General features: G+C 37.7%; 2 protein-coding genes across 4 annotated transcripts in view; one reads left to right on the forward strand and one right to left on the reverse strand.

Annotated features, from left to right (window-relative positions):
• Positions 1 to 3,798: 3,798 nt before the first annotated feature.
• LOC136836217 (NADP-dependent malic enzyme-like) overlaps positions 3,799 to 19,850 on the forward strand; it is an 87,800-nt gene continuing 71,748 nt past the window's right edge. Inside the window, exons 1-2 of one of the 2 annotated variants that reach the window (XM_067100221.1) lie at positions 3,799 to 3,859; positions 5,452 to 6,033. In XM_067100221.1, the coding sequence (XP_066956322.1) occupies positions 5,945 to 6,033 (89 nt within the window). In that variant the 5' untranslated portion in view covers positions 3,799 to 3,859; positions 5,452 to 5,944. The remainder of the gene's footprint in view (positions 3,860 to 5,451; positions 6,034 to 19,850) is intronic. The other variant, XM_067100227.1, reaches the window with a different exon arrangement.
• Positions 15,448 to 19,850, reverse strand: part of LOC136836298 (uncharacterized) — a 49,731-nt gene continuing 45,328 nt past the window's right edge. For both annotated transcript variants that reach the window (XM_067100405.1, XM_067100415.1), the window contains exon 2: positions 15,448 to 16,252. In XM_067100405.1, the coding sequence (XP_066956506.1) occupies positions 15,573 to 16,252 (680 nt within the window). In that variant the 3' untranslated portion in view covers positions 15,448 to 15,572. The remainder of the gene's footprint in view (positions 16,253 to 19,850) is intronic.

A 19,850-nucleotide genomic window follows, 5' to 3' on the forward strand; every position in this document is an offset into this window, starting at 1 on the left:
ACAGACATAGCCGGCACGATAGTTTTCTTTTACAGAAAGCCAACAAAAGTGAAATCGGTTGCAAAGGCCAGTCGTTTCTTATTGAAACATTTCCATCATGGCTTCCCGTTGGGGGTAAGAGCAGTCATTGCACCACATGCGATACGCTTTAGGCAGTACGGAAGGGTGTTTGCTGCATCCGTTTGGCCTCTAGCTGTACCAAGGTCTTGGCTGCACACCTCGTTTTCAGCCTTTTATTTTGTTTCCATTCCGGTTTCCTGTCTTGCTGTCCAACCTCTCTGATTATTACTTCTTAGTGCAACTGTGGGGGTTTTCTACTAGTTTCACATTTAGATCCTTGTACTTCATCTCACTTATTTTTAGGATCTCTGTACTCTGCTGTCCAGCCACTCCAGCTTGAGTGCTGAATGACTGAGGTTGCCCCAGTGATTGGCTTTATAGCCTAAATTTCGCTATTAATTCATTCAAACGCTTTTTCTAGTGATGGTTTAAGCTGTCAGAGATAAAGACTATATAACCATTTATATGAGACTGATTTATTGCGAGGAAACGAGTGGAAATTGCGACTATTAGTTATATGTTTTTTTAACCATTATATATATATATATATATATATATATATATATATATATATATATATATATATATATATATATATATATATATATATATATATATATATATATATATATATGGATTTTCAGCCAGCCTTATATATAGTTTTATAGTTTTATAGTTTTTTCGGCCATTCTTATATGTCTTTTCAACCAGTCATATAGAGTTTTCAGCCATTCACATATGGTTTTTAACCAGTCATTTGGGTTTTCACCAGTCATATATGGTTTTTAACAAATCATATGGTTTTTCAACCAGTCGTATATGTTTTTTCAACCAGTCATACATGGTTTTTCAAGCAGTCATACATGGTTTTTCAAGCAGTCATATATGGTTTTCAACCAGTCATATATGGTTTTCAACCAGTCATATATGGGTTTTCAACTAGTCATATATGGTTTTTCAACCGGTCATATATGGATTCCAACCAGCCATATATGGTTTTTTCAACCAGTCATATATGGGTTTTTTCAACCAGTCATATATGGGTCTTCAACCAGTCATACATGGTTTTTCAACCAGTCATATATGGATTTCAACCAGACATATATGGTTTTTCAACCAGTCATATATGGATTTCAACCAGACATATATGGTTTTTCAACCAGTCATATATGGGTTTTCAACCAGCCATATATGGATTTTCAACCAGTCATATATGGATTTCAACCAGTCATATATGGTTTTTCAACCAGTCATATATGGGTTTTCAACCAGTCATATATGGGTTTTCAACCAGTCACATATGGGTTTTCAACCAGTCATATATGGATTTCAACCAGTCATATATGGGTTTTCAGCCAGTCATATATGGGTTTTCAACCAGTCACGTACAGTTTTTCAACCGGTCATATATGGGTTTCCAACCATTCATATATGGTTTTTCAATCAGTCATGTATAGTTTTTCAACCAGTCATATATAGTTTTTTAGCCATTCATATTATAGTTTTTCAGCCAGTCACATATGTTTTTTCAACCAGTCACATATGGCTTTTCAACCAGTCACATATGGTTTTTCAACCAGTCACATATGATTTTTCAAGTAGTCATAAAGCTTTTCAACCAGTCATGTATGGATTTCAACCATTCGTTTATGGCTTTTCAACCAGTCATATATACTGTATATGGTTTTTCAACCAGTCATATATACTGAATATGGTTTTTCAACCAGTCATATACACTGTGTATGGTTTTTCAACCAGCCATATATGGATTTCAACCAGTCATATATGGTTTTTCAACCAGTCATATATGGGTTTTCAACCAGTCATATATGGGTTTTCAACCAGTCGTATATGGTTTTTCAACCAGTCATATATGGATTTCAACCAGTCATACATGGATTTCAGCCATTCATGTATGGTTTTCCAACCAATCATACATACTGTATATGGTTTTTCAACCAGTCATATATACTGTATATGGTTTTTCAACCAGTCATGTACACTGTACATGGTTTTTCAACCAGCCACATTTACTGTATACGGTTTTTCAACCAGAAGCCAAGACACGAAAAGGAACGGCCGCTAAAGAAATACAGTGAGATACGCCTGAACTCGAGGGGGGCCCCGGAATTTTCTGGGTGTTTCCAAAAAGGCGTGACACTGCGGACGGAGAGGCCAGAAAAAGACCACCTGTGGAATCAATACGTTGGAAATGAGGCCAAGGCATGTCGCTGGGCTAGAGGGAGGGAAAACGTAGTGGGTCTCTTGGATGGGTTTCTGGAAGCTTGGACTGTGAGGTGGCAGATCTGTTGTCTGGGAATGATCATGAAGGGAAACGTTAAATTAATGGTGAACGCTACACGAAATGAAAACCTTTTATCTCCCGAGTCTTGACTGCGACTATTATATGCGGAAACTGGAAGGTTACAAAAATTCAGTAGCGTATGTTTTTAGATGTTTAAATTGATTTGGTGGGGAGGCATCTCTGTTGTCTGGGAATGAGAGTCATGAAGGAAAACGTTAAATTAATGATGAACGCTACACGGAAAACAATGGTTTTTCCTCTAAGGCCTGACTGCGACTATGTTATGTGAAAACTGGAAATGTTACATAAGTTCGATATCGTGTGCCTTTTAGATGTCCATACTGACGCTTTACAATGATTTATCTATTCACAGTTTAAAATAACCATATGTGTGAGAATATCTTGTTTATCACGATTACATAAGCATGGAGAATATGTGTACGTATGGATGAAAACCTTGCCATATTTATATTACTTTACAATGATTTATGTATACGGAATATAATATATCCATATGTGTAAGAATCTCTTGCTTATCACGAGATTACTTAAGCATGGAGAATATACGTATATATATCGATGAAAACCTTGCTATATTAGTATTTCTTTCTGCTTAGAGTTGCGTTTCCGTGAAGATCAATATTCACTTGAAATATCCTCGATTTTGCTTTAAATTCCCAGAAAGCCGCTGAATCAATAGAGTAATTTGTAAGTTAAGCAAGTAATTCCATTACTGGTAGGTGGGGCGTGAATGGGAGAGCAACAGTCACTTGCAGAATTCGAGACTCATTGTAACAGAGCAAAAGAAGAAGAAGAAGAAGAAAAAAAAACTATCAGACTAAAGTGAAAGTTAATTGCTGTGTCACGTGGATTCTCTTAAAGGAGGCCGAAAAATACACAGCGCAAAGGCAGGAATTATTTGGCCTCATAAGTGATGAATGCACTTATAAATCGAATATCATATACATATATACACAGCGTGAAGGAAATGAACTCGTATCACCATTAAAACCCTTATTTTTCTGTTTTTTATATACTTTTAAATTTGCTTTGTTACTGACTGGATACTTGGCAGTATCATGCAGTCGAAAAAAAATTAGCTTAAGTTTGTCATTCCCTGAGAGAGAGAGAGAGAGAGAGAGAGAGAGAGAGAGAGAGAGAGAGAGAGAGAGAGAGAGAAGGATGCTCCTGGGGTGAACGAGATTAAAGCAAGTTTGGTATTTAATATTATGATGAACACTGGCCTACTTAACAGCATCCATGACATTGGAGCACTCCGCCTCTTGGTCGTCTCGCTTCCCATGTTGTTTCCAGAAGTTTATTGATGCGTTCAGGGTGGATGCAGAGAGAGAGAGAGAGAGAGAGAGAGAGAGAGAGCCAGCTTCAGCCACGTGGGGCCTGCAGACAGAGAAAACCCCTTCTCCAGAGACTCCAGTGTGTTTCCAGCTTGCACTGTGTCTAGACTGTAGTGTTATAATACAAGGGATTAATTCGGTACATTAATTGAATATCGATGTGGTCCACGTTGACGGTTGCGTAATTAAAAGGATTTTCCCTGTGCTGGAAATTTTGTACTATGATACGTGGATTAAGAATGTCAGTTTTTGCCTAAGAAAAAGCTTGTTTATGTACGTTGAAAGCATATTGCCTAAACATTTGTTATTTGTTTATGCTAAACATTCCACCATGTCCTTGAAATTATTCGACAGACTGAAGTAATTAAGAGTTTTCTGAATCCATGTCTTGGAAAATTGACTCTCGGTAGGCATATATTGAAAAAATAATAGCCTATCAAAGAGAAAGTAGGCCTATAATTTTCGCGTGCCCGTGTAGTTCAAATGCTCATATCTGCAAGTCACGAGACCTCTTAGGTGATGTAGACCTTGGCGGGGACATCTAATTTCAACCATTTAGAAAATCACTCGATTCATCCATTAACCCTCTTCTCGCGTTTCAACTGATATAGGACTAATACCGTAGTGAGGATTCTTTTTAGGAAAATGTCATGCCTGCCCAGCTTTTTGAAACCACGATGATGTGCAGCTTTTGAAACGAAATTAGTTTTTCGAAATATCGACTGGTGACAATAAGGTGCCATATTTTTCTGTTTATTAGATAAGTTTTCGACTTTTGGGTTGGGGAGCAGTATGTGACGGGAATGCATTCTGGAAAGGAACCACAATAACGAGTTCGGTTGTTTCACGTGATTGCGGCCGATAAGGAACCAGGAATAGCTACTGCAGGCAAACAATTTTCTCTCTCTCTCTCTCTCTCTCTCTCTCTCTCTCTCTCTCTCTCTCTCTCTCTCTCTCTCTCTCTCTCTCTCCCCCCGTGAATTTTATAAGAGGCCTGCGAATAGGTCGATAATCTTGCGGGTTTGATAATTTTGAAACGGGATATCTGAATTGTTGACCTTCCTCACTTACTGTGCTTTGAATTTAGATCTTTCGTTTTTTTTTTTAACTATGAGAACATAGACGATCACTGTACGATTAATGTTTTCTGGATTCTGGATGATCAAGTTTTGACAACTCACTATATGACCTTTCGAAAACGTTGTTATGAAATCCATTTTCATCGGATTTTCGTTGCTTCTTAAAAAGATATATGAAAATTAATAGTATGCTTCATTTTACATCTTAGTATGATGATCAGTGAGTAAAATGAATGGACGACAAAAGTATTTAAATACAAATATTAAAAAAAAAAACTAAGAAAACATGTTTTTGATCGCACAAGACTCTCTTACACATTTAAAAGGAGCATGTAATGTCCGTATTTGCATTTTTCAAGGTAAATAGATTATCGCAGCGTGAATTTCCCTTTTCCCCAGACACCTTTTGTTTACGATTATCTTAACGTTGTACTTGACCTTTTTGCCCACTGCTGTCAAGGTGAGAGGTGAGGAATACTTTTAAAATCGAAAAAAAGTTACCTCATTTGCTTCGAGCTCTCTCTGATGCGTCGTGTTGACTCCTAGGAAAGTGGGAGTATAAGTAACTAATAATTAGTATCGTAACTGTAACTAGTATTTAAATGGAACCGACCGATTTCTGGGTCCGTAAACAGTATATTTTTTATTTCAGGAAGAGAAAATACGACTGGATTTCGCAATAAGTTTGACCATTAGTTCAGTGATTCAGCTGACTTACGCTATTGCAACATGTAACTGGCCCTTGATACTGGAAATTTTCGAGGCCAGTTTCCCATCCCTTCTCTCCCCCTCTCTCTCTTTCTCTCCCTCCCCACCTCACTCATTTACAAATAAGATCCTCCTGGTGTGCCATTCCCCTCCACTGGATCAAGGTCTATTGCTCCAGGTCGTCGTGTGTTTTCTTTCCATCGGCGTTTTCCCCTTGCGAATCAAGGCGACGTTAGACTAGACTTAACTCCCTATTCGGTCTAGGTTTTCAGTCCAGCACGGATCACGGGTCGCGGTAGTGTGCAGGTTTTCTAGTGCATAAAAACCATCCACATTCTCTCCACGCCAGACTTTGCTGCGAGTATTTTAATTTACGTGCTTGAATGAACTCAGAGTAAAGTGTGGAAAGCACTTCTTTTTTCTCTGAACAGAGTGCAATGGGAAACACAAGTGCTGTAGCGTGTTTTGCTCCCAAAAGTTTACCCCCAAGTGCCAAGAGTTACAGATCAGGCCCTTATTGTGCCAGGTAAGTCTTGTTAGACGTTAATATTGCTCGTTTTCTTCACGCAGTTATACGTTTGCAGTGATTTTTGCTTTCGGTGTTTTGTCTGCATAGATAATATCAAAATGTAAAGTGAGAAGGAAGAAAAATACTTTCACATTAACGAAGAATGTTCGGAATGAAGTCAGCATTTGTATGCGACTTATTGTGAATACACACGCGCCCGCGCACACACATAAACACAATATATATGTGTATATATATATATATACTTATATATATATATTATTAATATATATATATATATATATATATATATATATATATATATATATATATATATATATATATATATATATATATATATATATAGCATATATTCCTTCCTGCTATATTATATATATATATATATATATATATATATACATACATACATACATACATACATACATACATACATACATACATACATACATACATACATATACTGTATATCGGGCATAATTACTGTATTTATCATTAATGATTTCAAGTCGTCAAACCCGATTATATATTTGTCAAGATACGCCATGGTCATGAGTATACCTATGAAAGCTAATTGAATATAGTTTGTTTTTCAGTCTAATGCTGTTACTTATGTAGTGTATTTTCGTCGTTTATTTACTTCCATCCCTTGCATTCGGATCTCCCCAGACTATCCTATCTAGAGTTGCATTTCCTTTTGGGAGGTTCGGTGCCGCATGGTTTTCCAGGGGCTTTATTCCTTCTGTGACCAAACTGCGGAATAATCTTAGGTCCTAATGCTGCAGTTGAATCGTTGGACCCTCAGGAGTTCGAACTTGGTGCAGGTGCCTTTATGTTGAGCAGGCTAACAAGAGTATCAGTATACCGTTTATCTTTTATTTGTCATACTTCTTTTACATTGATATTTGTCTTGTTATTCATTATATTTGTCTATCCTTGTGATGTCTCCATTTCTCTATTTTCTAATTTATTTCTTGGAAAGCGGCTGCTTTCCCTACAAGGGCCATTGGGTTTATAGAATTCTGCTTTTCCAAGCAGATTGCAGCTTGGCTCTTAATAAAAATAATAGAGCTTAATTTTGATTTAATCTTTTTTCCTGGAGTATTTATAGAATATTCGTGTCTTGCAGAAAATACTTTTTTTACGTCTCCAGGCGCAGTGGCTTCAGCGCAACACAATTTAGACCTTTGTTTCCTACCCTTTATGTCATATTGTTCTCTTCTGGTTGTCAGAAGCACCCACAGCCGTTTCATTGATACCAAATTGTTTGAGATATTGTTTTTATTTTTTCCCAACCTTGGTGCTTATAGTTTACAGTGTTACATCATCTTTAAGATAGCCTCTCCGGCTAGTGCTTACTTATGCTGAACATTAACCTTATTTTTCAAGATGTGTTACTGATTTCCTGAGATCAAATGACCTTGTGAGAATCATAGGGTCCATCATTCAACGTGCGCGAAGCTCTTGGAATCGGTATAATAAAATGACAACAATGAATTGATGCTGTTGCAGAATATATTGATGACTTTTCATTCTATAAGATAAAAGTTCATTTATTTTATTTTATAAACGTGGGCGTTTGATGGAAGTAAAGTTTCCCCTGGTAAAAGTTACCTTGATAAATATACATTATTAACCGCTGAGACCAGCGTCAGTGCCTAAGAATGATCTCGTGACTCAGTGTTTTGACTGTTACTGGTTAAGGGAAATCGTAAATGCATGAATTCTTACTCGAATCTGAGACGTTCATGATATCGTTAAAATTTACATTTTTCTATGTTGATTGGTTACCTCATTTTTAAATACTGCGATCCTTTTAGCCTTTTTTTTATTATATTTTACTGGCTCTCAAAACTGTTTTATAAAAGCTCAAAGATTTTTTGGCGAATTCGATTTTATCAGGGGGAAGAAATGCCAAATAATACGTACTGGTAAGGAAATCGTTTATTCGTCAGTGAGTTTTACGCTCGCAGATTCCTGATATTTCAACAATTTTTTTTATATATTCAAAATTTTTACGGTTATTGCAGCACAAATATGTTATTATGGTTGTTAATTTTAGTTGTTGATACCGGGATCACAGGAGAACAACATTTTTTGTATTTAGTCTCCCTTAAATGCAATTGGTGTACCATTCATCAAGAGGACTGCATCCTGGGCTTCCCAATACTCCTTTGCAGTAAGGTTGATCATATTATTGCTCCTATAATGATGATTACTTCTTCCTAGTTGGGGACGCTGTTTTTAATTGGACTACACAAGTGGGATTTAAGTTAAGAAAATTCAGAAGCTGCTCTGTGCCACGTCGCTTTTCTCTGCATTTCATCGAGATTATTTACTTCAGCTGTCCCAGTTCTGAAGCATCCCCGTAGTGGGGTTAGTGCCGTCAGTGCACCTCACGGGGTGCACTGTAGGTATTACTGAAGGTTCTTTGCAGCGTCCCTTCGGGCCCTAGCTGCACCCCTTTCATTCCTTTTACTGTACCTCCGTTCATATTCTCTTTCTTCCATCTTGTTATCCACTCTCCCCTAACGATTATTTCATAGTGCAACTGCGAGGTTTTCCTCGTGTTACACCTTCGTAACCTTTTACTCTCAATTTTCCTTTCAAAGCTGAATGGCCTCATAGGTCCCAGTGCTTGGCCTTTAGCCTAAACTCTATATTCTATCCTAGTTCTGAGGCAAAAAGTTTCTATTAATGGTAAGGCCTATTCCCAAGCAGTTTGTCTTGCTAGCAAACAGAATCCAAATACACAAAGGTATCACTTACAGGAAAGACACCGTCTGCTCGAATTCTTTTGGATATGGACACCCTTAGCGCTTCCTCTACTCATTTTGATTCTTTGATTCAGGGCCAAGGTGTTGACATCAAATCTCGCTTATGGTTCCTGATTTCCTGTAAAGAAATTGACTAGAGAACGAGTCAGATGTTCTGGAATTTTGCACTCTGGTCAACTCCTGTTCTGGTAATGAGCTGACAGCTTGCTCTTTCCCACCATATCACTCAGAATAGGGTGTACTGAGTCACCACTAGTGCCCGTGGACTCTGGTATCTTTTGGATAGTCAACCGTCTGTCATCCAGAACTATAAGATGAATGGCATCTTCTTCTTCATTTGCTAACTTTTACTACGCTCAGACTGCGTTCATCTGTGATGTCACTGTTCTCCTTTAATACCTCAGGCCACTTTTTAAATGCGAGAATATGAAAAGGAGTCCGCGCCAGAAAGACTGATACGCCTTCATGGATTTCTTTTGTAGTGATCTGCTGGTAAACCTTGTTTGTTGGTGTATGAAGTGGCTGGAGTTGGGGAATTTTTTTCTGCAAGGGGTTCACTCACGATTCAGCAGCTGGAGTATGAATGTGTTATTGATCGATGTGTTTTTTTTTTCTTTGGAACCACCCCTTGGTAGGTGAAATTAAATTTCTCTCTCTCTCTCTCTCTCTCTCTCTCTCTCTCTCTCTCTCTCTCTCTCTCTATATATATATATATATATATATATATATATATATATATATATATATATATATATATATATATATATATATATATATATATATACATATATATATATATATATATATATATATATATATATATATATATATATATATATATATATGTGTGTGTGTGTGTGTGTGCACGTGCGTGTACGCAATCGAACTCTCTTAATTCCTATAAGAATAAATTTTCTCTTCCACCTCATTGTCACTTTCGAAAATAAATAAATAAATATGATAGGAATCATTATTGGTGACGGCTTAGATTTGAACGTCGTTTATATAGAGTATATTAGTTTCTCACCTAATAACATATGGTTAGCATAATTACGAACGTAATGCTGCCTGTGGTTAGCACACGAGTACGTACTGGTTCTGGAAGGTGAATCATCACTTCCCAGAACTCACGAAAGTGACTGCAAGGACTTTCGAAACTCCATGGATAATTATGCTAGACAGTATGTAGGAAACTGTAAAGAAGTAAATAACTAAAGTAAAGAGGAGTGTGAAAAACTCAGAGATATATATATATATATATATATATATATATATATATATATATATATATATATATATATATATATTATATAATAAAACTTTGATTTTGGGAGGACCATGAACAGTAGGAACATTTCCTGGGGATATAACGAGTAAATATTGTTGCTACACTTGACAGTCTTACGCACTCGAGGAACGCTCCTTGTGGCCGTAATTACAGAAGCGCAGCCGTTCCAAAGACAAATCCCTACAATTACTACTACTACTGCGTGTTGCAAAGGAGGCGCAGGATGAATAAAAATCCAAGGGAAGATCTGATTCTCTATTTTTGAGACCTTTGTTGCCAAAATAGTCAAAGTATTAAAGTAGCAATAGGAAGAAATCATTCAGTTTTTCGATGCATGCTTTTTGGAACTCATCTGATTCAAAATGTGTGTGTGTGTGTGTGTGAAACAGTGTCTCTACTAAAAGAGACTTATTCTTAAAAGTTGCTAATTTGTGGAAGTCTGTTAATCAAGTATTTGAATTTATAGCTGTAAAGTGGTCCTATTTCTGTTTTGAATCAGAGGTGGTTGATGCTATTTATATTTTTTGTCTAAAAAGCTAGAGCCCTTTGTTGGCCGAGTCGGTTGAGCTTCAGACTGTCACGCGATGGGCCGGAGTTCAATTCCTGCGGCCGGCTGATGAAGAGTTAGAGGAATTTATTTCTGGTGATAGAAATTCATTTCTCGCTATAATGTGGTTCGGATTCCACAATAAGCTGTAAGTCCCGTTGCTAAGTAACCAATTGGTTCTTAGCCACGTAAAATAAGTCTAATCCTTCGGGCCATCCCTAGGAGTGCTGTTAATCAGCTCAGTGGTCTGGTAAAACTAAGGTATACTTAACTTGTCTAAAAAGCTGACTGATTTTCTTTAAATTCAAGAAAGTTTCGTATAAATATTTAATGGCTTAGAGAAAGTGGAAGAAATGTTTATTGCGGGTTTTAGTTTCCCAAAGTAAAACAATTGTGCCGGCTTTGTCTGTACGTCCGCACATTTTCTATCCGCCCTCGGATCTTAAAAACTACTGAGGTTTGAGGGCTGCAAATTGGTATGTTGATCAACCACCCTCCAATCACCAAACATACCAAATTGCAGCCCTCTAGCCTCAGTAGTTTTTATTTTACTTAAGGTTAAAGTTAGCCATAATTGTACTTCTGGCAACGATATAGGCCAGGCCACTACCGGGACGTGGTTAAAGTTTCATGGGCAGCGGCTCATACATCATTATGCGGAGACCACCGAAAAGATAGACCTATTTTCGGTGGCCTTGATTGTACGATGTACAGAAAACTCGATTGCACCGAAGAAACTTTGGCGCATTTTTTACTTGTTTTGAAACGTAATGCCAATTTATGATGGCCAAGGTCTCCCAACCTACGTAAATTCGTAAATTGGTAGTAGTTTGTAAGAATATATCAATTAACTGTAATTGACAATTGAATGAGATATGAATGGACATGCGTAACCACCAAATCCAGAACACACAAGTGTCACCTGATCCAGTGCAATTTAAAAGTGGTTTGATTTATTACATGAACGTCTTATGCTGTCGGCTGATGATGCTCGAATTCTCCCATTTTTTTGTTTCTCATAAAAAAGGTATATTACAAGTCCTGTCTTTGACTGTCAGTACGTTCAGGAGGATTCAAAATGGTTACCAGAATTTCTTCCTTTCACTCAAGTAATTAGAGCAGGAAAAAGTAATGTTATTTACCAGTGAGAGGAACGGTGCGTATAGTAAAACTTTTGTTATCGTAAAGTAGTAAAATTCTGAGCCCAGTTACATAAATTTAGCGCTGCTTGTTTGCAAGGCAGTCGTAGACTATTACTAAAGTCTCATTCTGATTAAGAGTAAGTCATATATATTTCTTAATGTTAATTACTAGTTTTACATTTTAAACGTATTAGAATATTCAGCAGTCACTGTCTGACACACATTGTTTGACCTATATGGGGAGAGAGAGAGAGAGAGAGAGAGAGAGAGAGAGAGAGAGTCACGCCATGATTGAAAAGAGAATTTTGCAATTAAAGGTGCGCATTTCTTTTTCATTTTTCATTTATTTCCTTAACCTTAGCTTTAATGGCCATTCCGTGAGTCTGCCAGGAATCGCAGTGACCTTATCTTACCGTTTTGTATGTGTTCAGGGTTAACCTTCTAGTTGCTGGAAGGTCATAAAGTAATATTTCGAATGTTAAATTGCCATTACTACTCATGTACGCTTTCTACTTCCTTTTGTAAATCGAGTCCCAAGGTTTAGGGACTTTTTTTTCTCTCCACGCTGCGTGCACGTTTCGAAAGGCGTCTGATAACTGTGTCAATGAATCGCTGTCGAACGAGGAACAGGTGTTTGATAAGGCAGACAGATAGATAGACAGCCAGACGGTTAAGCATCATTTAACGATAGTTCCTCCTCTCACTGGAGGCGGTGCGCTTTCGTCAGTCAGAGGCTGTGACGGCTGGTTTCGAGGTGATGCGCGCGCATACACTTGGAGTTAGGCGAATCGATCAGGGCCATGATGATCTAAATTTTAAAGCGTCTGTTCGCCCATTTTTAATGAAAATCGTTGGATTATTGACTTAAGTTTATAAATCCTCGTTACTTCGCGATATACAGTTATGAAGTCCAGTCGTAGAAGCTGTCAGTAGTTACAGAGTAATTGAAGAGACTGCTTGGTTACTTGCTAGTACTAAAATTGTCTTCTTGACGGACAAGAAACGATGATGTTGACACAGAAAGCGTGAAAATCATGCAAGCCTGTCTTAAGAAAACCTTGCTCAACTGCGCGTGGTGTGTCTTGGTCCAAAGTACAGTGATGAATGTTTTTCTTACACATAATTACAGGTTGTATGGCAGTGGATAGCTTTCGCTTGGATTGTAATTTTATTTTTGTAAGTGGGACCGAATTAATCGTTAATTATGTCGTTTTACTAGTAGAACATCAAGTGACTATTAGATTTCATTGCGTTTCCTTCTAGAAAAATAATTATTTTTAACATCATGAGATTGACACATTTGTCTTTTAGTTTTTAATGGTATTTGAGTTAGAGAGAGTCATTTGCCACTTTTTGTTTTTAGAGTTTATGAAGAGTAATGGTTGGGAGACAGAGAGTGAAAGATAGTCGGATGACTCTCTCTCTCTCTCTCTCTCTTCTCTCTCTCTCTCTCTCTCTCTCTCTCTCTCTCTCTCTCTCTCTATATATATATATATATATATATATATATATATATATATATATATAGAGAGAGAGAGAGAGAGAGAGAGAGAGAGAGAGAGAGAGAGAGAGAGAGAGAGAAGCAAAATTCATATGAAAAAAAGTAAGGAAATTATACGGATTTCTCATTAAGACTGGCTTCAGCGATAAGTACAGAGGGTGAACTGACAAATTGGCATGATAGTATATGTGCTTCTGTTGGTAAAAGTAAAACTTGTCATGGAGTTTATACATTGACGGAGAAAAATAAAATTTATACACAGTTATACATATAGACCAAAAACTTGAAAGGAAGATAATTGAAAAGAAGGAATTGGTAAAATCCCATAAGTTAGTGTGGACGTCCCAGGTCTGAAAATAGCGGTTCTGTTGAATCTGCCCGAACCTGCGTTGATTTTTCCTAAAAAGGAATTACTAAAAAAGTGCTTGAGCAACTCTAAATTGTTCTTGAATTATCATTGTTCTTTGTTCCTCTTTGTTACTCTTTGTTAACGATGCCAGAGAACATTAAATCAATCAGCCAGTCTTCTTTGTTACTTGTATCTCAGTCATAGTTACTTGTTTGCTTAAATTGATTAGCCTATCTATTTTCTGATATGAATGTAAGTTCTGAGAGAGAGAGAGAGAGAGAGAGAGAGAGAGAGAGAGAATATACGGATTCACTGTTGGGTTGAAATATTCATGAAAGAAAAAAGGAGAAATTATGAACTTGAAGTACGTGAATTTTACTTACTCAAAGGTAAATGAAAAGTCGACAAAAATTCTTGCTGAATTTATTCTTTCGATCATACCTCCAGAAACATAAGTATTTCATAATAGAGATGTGAAAGGTATATGGAGGAAACTTCCCGGGAATTAGTGCTTGCTACTTGTTTCCTAACAAGGCGTCACAATCTGCCAAAGTCCAAGGTTTGGACCTAGGAAAAGTCCAAGGGTTGGTCTTTGGAAAATTCCAGGGCGTGGACTTTGGGAAAGTCCCCCTGGCAGTTGTTACAGGTTATGCCAGTGCTCTTGCGTTTATGAGACGCCGTTATGCTATCTTGAAGTTCCATGCTTCTGTTTATCGTGCTTTTTTTCTTATCCGTTATTATAGGTATACGTTGGTTTCCTATTTATTTATTATTTCCTCCTCTTTATCATACTTCTCCCTCTGTTTAAGTTAGTCTAGTAATTTAATTGTATTATTTTAGCTTGAAACATTGTGAGAGGATGATAAATACTGATTATACAAATATTTTTATGCGCATAAATTGATGTTCTGGACGAGCAAAATATGCATGAGGTCCTGACGCCAATGCAACAGTTCTTCAGAAATAGCTTTAAGTCAGGAAGAAAATTCAAGAGGATAAGGTCGAGTTGAAAGTATAAGAATCATCAACGTATTATAGAACAGACTGGAGATGGTTAATTTTCAGAAAATTTTTTGTTTATTAACCGCAACTACACTGTCCATTAGGAGTTATTTCAAAAGGTCAGATGATAAGTAGACGTTTGCTTTCGCGACAAAATAACTGCTTATCCTTAAATAAATACAAAGTCAGACGAACATTTCTTTTTGAAATTTGGATCATGATTGTGAATTTATCGCTAACCTGATTATATCTTTTAAGATTGAATTCGTTATACTTTTGTATACCCGTGTTAAGTAATCTTGTCAGTAGTTGCATGGCTGATTTTCAAAGACACCCATGAAATTAAATGTATTGAATATATATATATATATATATATATATATATATATATATATATATATATAATATATATATGTATATATATATATATATATATATACAGTATATATATATATATATATATATATATATATATATATATATATATATATATATATATATATATATATATATATATATATATATATAATATAGACAATATATATATATATAGGCCTTTCGGCAATGTCCTTTACTTAGTTAAGTAAAGGACAGTAAGGAGTAGGGCTAGCACCACCTCCGTTGTTTCACTTTCCTTCGTGGTATTGCCTTTGCATATATATATATTCATCAAGTTCCATATTTACGTGATTCAGCTATACATACATATGTATATATATATATATATATATATATATATATATATATATATATATATATATATGAATATTAAAAAATCAACAAAATTTGAAATTACAAAATTTCATAATCTGGACCTTTTCATTAGGTTTCTGTTCTTCTGTACAGTATGCTTACAGGTAATTTCATACACGTATACAGATTTAGTGTATATGAACACTATTAGCTACTCAGTTGTGTATTATTGTCAGACAGTTAGTAATCTATAGTGGTATTGCGAGGCACTTTCGAATACCCCTTTTGGGTGTGTCTTCTTGGCGACTGCTTCTGTCGTCTCGACCTCTTGATCTCCATAGACCCTGAAAGATCTTGTTGACTCCCCTCGTCAGAGAATTCATCCCCCTCGAAGCAGCGAAGGGCGCGGAACATGGCCACCATGGGAGAATCCGGCTGGTGGCGATCTAGAGGATACTCGTTGCTCTTCAAGGACACCCTCGACTGCTCTATACTCGGCGACTCCATCTCAACGGACTTCTCGTAGCAGTAAGGCGAAGTCGATCCTGCCGAGGAAGAGCCGTTGTGTCTGAATACCATCTCGCCTTCTTCGTCGTCATCGTCTTCTTCTTCTTCTTCTTCTTCTTCTTCTTCGTCCTCGTCTTCCATGGCTTTTTCTAACTCGGCAGCGAGGTTCCCCATGGCGAATATCTGCTGGTCGTTCGGGTCGAGGAGCTGCCTCCGCAGGTTTTCGACGCTCGTGTCGGAGCTGAGAGCCGTGCGGATTCGCGTTTTGTTGGGCACGTACTCGACGGTGGTGTCGTAGAGAACGATGTCCATGGAGTCGTCGTTGTCGTCGAAGAGCGGCGTCCCCGACAGGTCGTAGTGCAGCAGGACAGGCGACGCGACCTCCGCCCTCGAAGCCCTGGGCATCGTCATCACTGTGAAAGAAAATAAGCAGAGTTATTGATCTGTTTTGGGCATAATTCGTGTTATGGTAGCATTCATGTTGTCAACTTTATTTTCTCACTTTCTGATGCACTTATTGAGGAAATTCAGGAACTGTAATATTGGTTTGAATTCTCAAAATCTATATAAATCATTATGAAAAAAAGAGATTATTAACAAATTCCCCTTAAAAAAAACTGTTTTTCTCTGAACAGTCTCTTGTCAAAGGCAATGTTCAGTAATCTACTATCCATTTCAGGGACCGCGAGTCATCGTCTTTCTCGAATATATTTCAAACCAATTATTTGATCGGAATGGTACTTTGACACAGTGTACAAGACACCTCCAGCTAATTTTTATTAATATAGTGCATTGTCAAATGTGTTAATTAAGCTTTTACTCTTGACTTTTAAAGGCAAAGTCGCATGAGTCAGTTGGACTAATCTACGCAATCGAACGTCCGCTATTCCCCATAGACAGGAAAGGGTGGGCGGAGATGGGGAGGCCAGGAAAGTGGGTTGAGGGAGGGATGAGGAGGGGAAGGGAGAGGGAGGGGCGGGATGAGGATAAAGGACGTTCGAATGCATAGTTTGGCGATGCTTGGCAACACCATGTAAGTCAAGGGCAAACACCTTAACTAAAACCATTTGACAATGCACTATATTACCAAAAAGTAGCTGGAGGTGCCTTGTACACTGTGTCCAAGCACCATTTTGATCAAATAATTAGTTTGAAAGATATTTGAGAAAAACGATGACTTGCGATCCCTGAAATGGATAGTAGTTGCCAAAGGAGAACGAAACACACACACGCACACACACACACATACATGCAAATGAGAATTATTGCTGAAACCAACACTAAACTGGGTATTTCCATAATAGAATTAAGAATCATAATAGTTAACCTACAACTGAGATTCTCAGCTTTACCGTCACCATTTAAAATGTTGCTTCTCTTTATCTTAACAAAACTTTCTTTGAAAATCAACGCCATTGTACTGTTTCATGCGGTGTTAGTGTAGCACGACAAACAAAACAACCAGCCCTACCAAATTGATTATTATTATTGTCAGAGGAACCCATATCCCCCGCAAAAGTATAATCCTTGTATGTTGGGGAGGTTTGATATTTGATAACTGCGGTGGTTCTGGTAATATCATAATGGGTTTGCAGATTAACCATTCTCCCCAGAGGGTTTTAATGATATGTGGAAAGATGGATGGCAGAGAGCTCGAAGATTCGAGTATTTTCAGCAACATAAATATATAAGTGATCTTCTCTAGCTGTTTGAAAATTGTATTGTTGATGATGATTAGCAAAGGTCTTATCAAATATGCCTAGTAGGGGCGTAGCTCCGTCAGTGCACCTCACACGGTGCAACTTAGGCGTTACTTAATGTTCTTTACAGCGTCCCTTAGGCTCCTAGCTGCAACCCCTTTCATTCCCTTGATTGCACCTCCGTTCTTATTCTCTTCCACCTTACTTTCCAACCTCTCCTAACAATTGTTTCATAGTGCAACTGCTTTGCGTTTTTCCTCTTGTTACACCTTTAAAATCTTTTACTTACATTTTCCCTTTCAGTGCTGAATAACCACATAGGTCCCAACGCTTAGCCTTTAGCCTAAATTTGATTTGCCTTTGCCTTCCTTATCCATTATGCAATATCACTTTCATTGCAGCGTTAGGTTAAGTGCGCTCATTCATATTTCCCATTTGTGTCCATTTCTCCTCACATCGCGAATTTCCCAGTGAACTCCTCCGTCGTCTAGAATCTCAGCCATAACTCTCAGGAGCGACTGCTGTTATCGGATGGTTCTCTCTTGAAATAACTATTTCAGCCCTTTCACTATATTGTGTCTGCTACTATTAGTTACGAACTTTACATTTGATTCGGTTTTCATTACTGACGTTCCACTGACGCAACAAAGATCACTAGTCTTTGTCTGAGCTTCATAATTGCACATCGACGTGTCATCTTCCGTATACCCATCATTTTATTGTTCATTCTCAATATGTGACTATACGGTCGGTCGTTTTTTCCTTAGTTTCCTCTATTCCCGGAGCTCGTTTTCTATGAGTCCACCAACCTCTTGTTTCCCAGAGGACAGTCGAGCAAGTCTGCGATTTAGTCATATAATTTTTTTTAAGTCGTTATAGTTTTTTGGTAGCTTAATCTAAGAATCAAAAGCTGATTCTCCAGATTGTTGTCATATTATTGCACCATGGACCACTATTGACCATATTACACTCCAACAAAGACTTCACTTATTACATCTCAAGACATTAGGGTTCAGAAGAAATGGATTCGTACCAAAAAATCGTAGAACAACTTTAAGCCCGATTTCCCAACGTATTCTTTAAAAGTCAATGCTGTCTGGTAGAAAACATAGCTAAGGAATAAGAGCGTCTGCAAGGTATGTCAAGTTATCTATGCATGCAGCTCGCAACTTCATATCTGTGAAATGTGTTCCTTATCATACATCGTCGACAGCCGACTTCCTTCATCCGTGGCCGCATGTCTCGTCTTTCAAGTGTACAATTTTCTTCGTTATAGACATACCATCTTTTCCATAATTTTTTGCGAAAAAAATAGTTAGAAATTACATGCCGCAGGTCATATGTAGACTTTATGAATGAGTTAATTAATATAGGATTTAGGCCAAAGACCTTTGAGGTCATTAAGCGCTGAAAGGGAAATTGTCAGTAAAAGGTTTGAAAGACGTAACAGGAGGAAAACCTCAAAGCAGTTGCACTATGAAACAATTGTTAGGAGAGGGTGGAAAGTCAAATGGAAGAAAAAGAATATGAACGGAGGTACAGTAAAAGGAATGAAAGGGGTTGCAGCTACGGGCCGAAGGGACGCTACAAAGAACCTTAAGTAGTGCTTACAGTGCACTGCATGAGGTGTACTGATGGCACTACCCTTGTTAGATATACGAGTATAGCGATGGGATTCACCTTCTATTGAGGCATAACCTGGAAAATAAATACAATATTCTTTTCTGATGTTAAAGGTTTGGATGTTTGCAACACAAACACAAACACACACGTATTATATATATACTTGTATAACAGAGATAGCTCACTGATAATACATTCTACGTCTACACTTGGCATCGTCCAGGCCGTGGTCACCTTCTCTCGCCAATGGCTCCTGTAGAAGTACGCTTCAGGATCGTAGTCTACCTGATTTCCCCAGTGTCGACCCACGTAAGGGGGGAGTGCCGTCAGTGCATCTCATTGGGTGCACTGTGGGCATTACTAAAGGTTCTTTGTAGCGTCCCTTCGGCCCCTAGCTGCAACCCCTTTCATTCCTTTTACTGTACCTCCATTCATATCATTCTCCCATCTTGCTGCCAACCTCTCCTAACAATTGTTTCAGAGTGCAACTGTGAGGTTTTCTTCCTGTTACACCTTTCAGACCCACCTACTCTCAATTTCCTTTGCAGCGCTGAATGACCTCATAAGTCCCAGCGTTTGGCCTTTGCGTAGACTCTACGTTTCGACAACCTTTATATTACCGTAATTTTCGACAGTATGGGTACGCTAGTACACAGGCCCATTATGTCGTTGAAGAAAATGATTTCCC

Source organism: Macrobrachium rosenbergii, chromosome 4 (assembly GCF_040412425.1).
Source record: "Macrobrachium rosenbergii isolate ZJJX-2024 chromosome 4, ASM4041242v1, whole genome shotgun sequence".
Lineage (NCBI taxonomy): Eukaryota > Metazoa > Arthropoda > Malacostraca > Decapoda > Palaemonidae > Macrobrachium > Macrobrachium rosenbergii.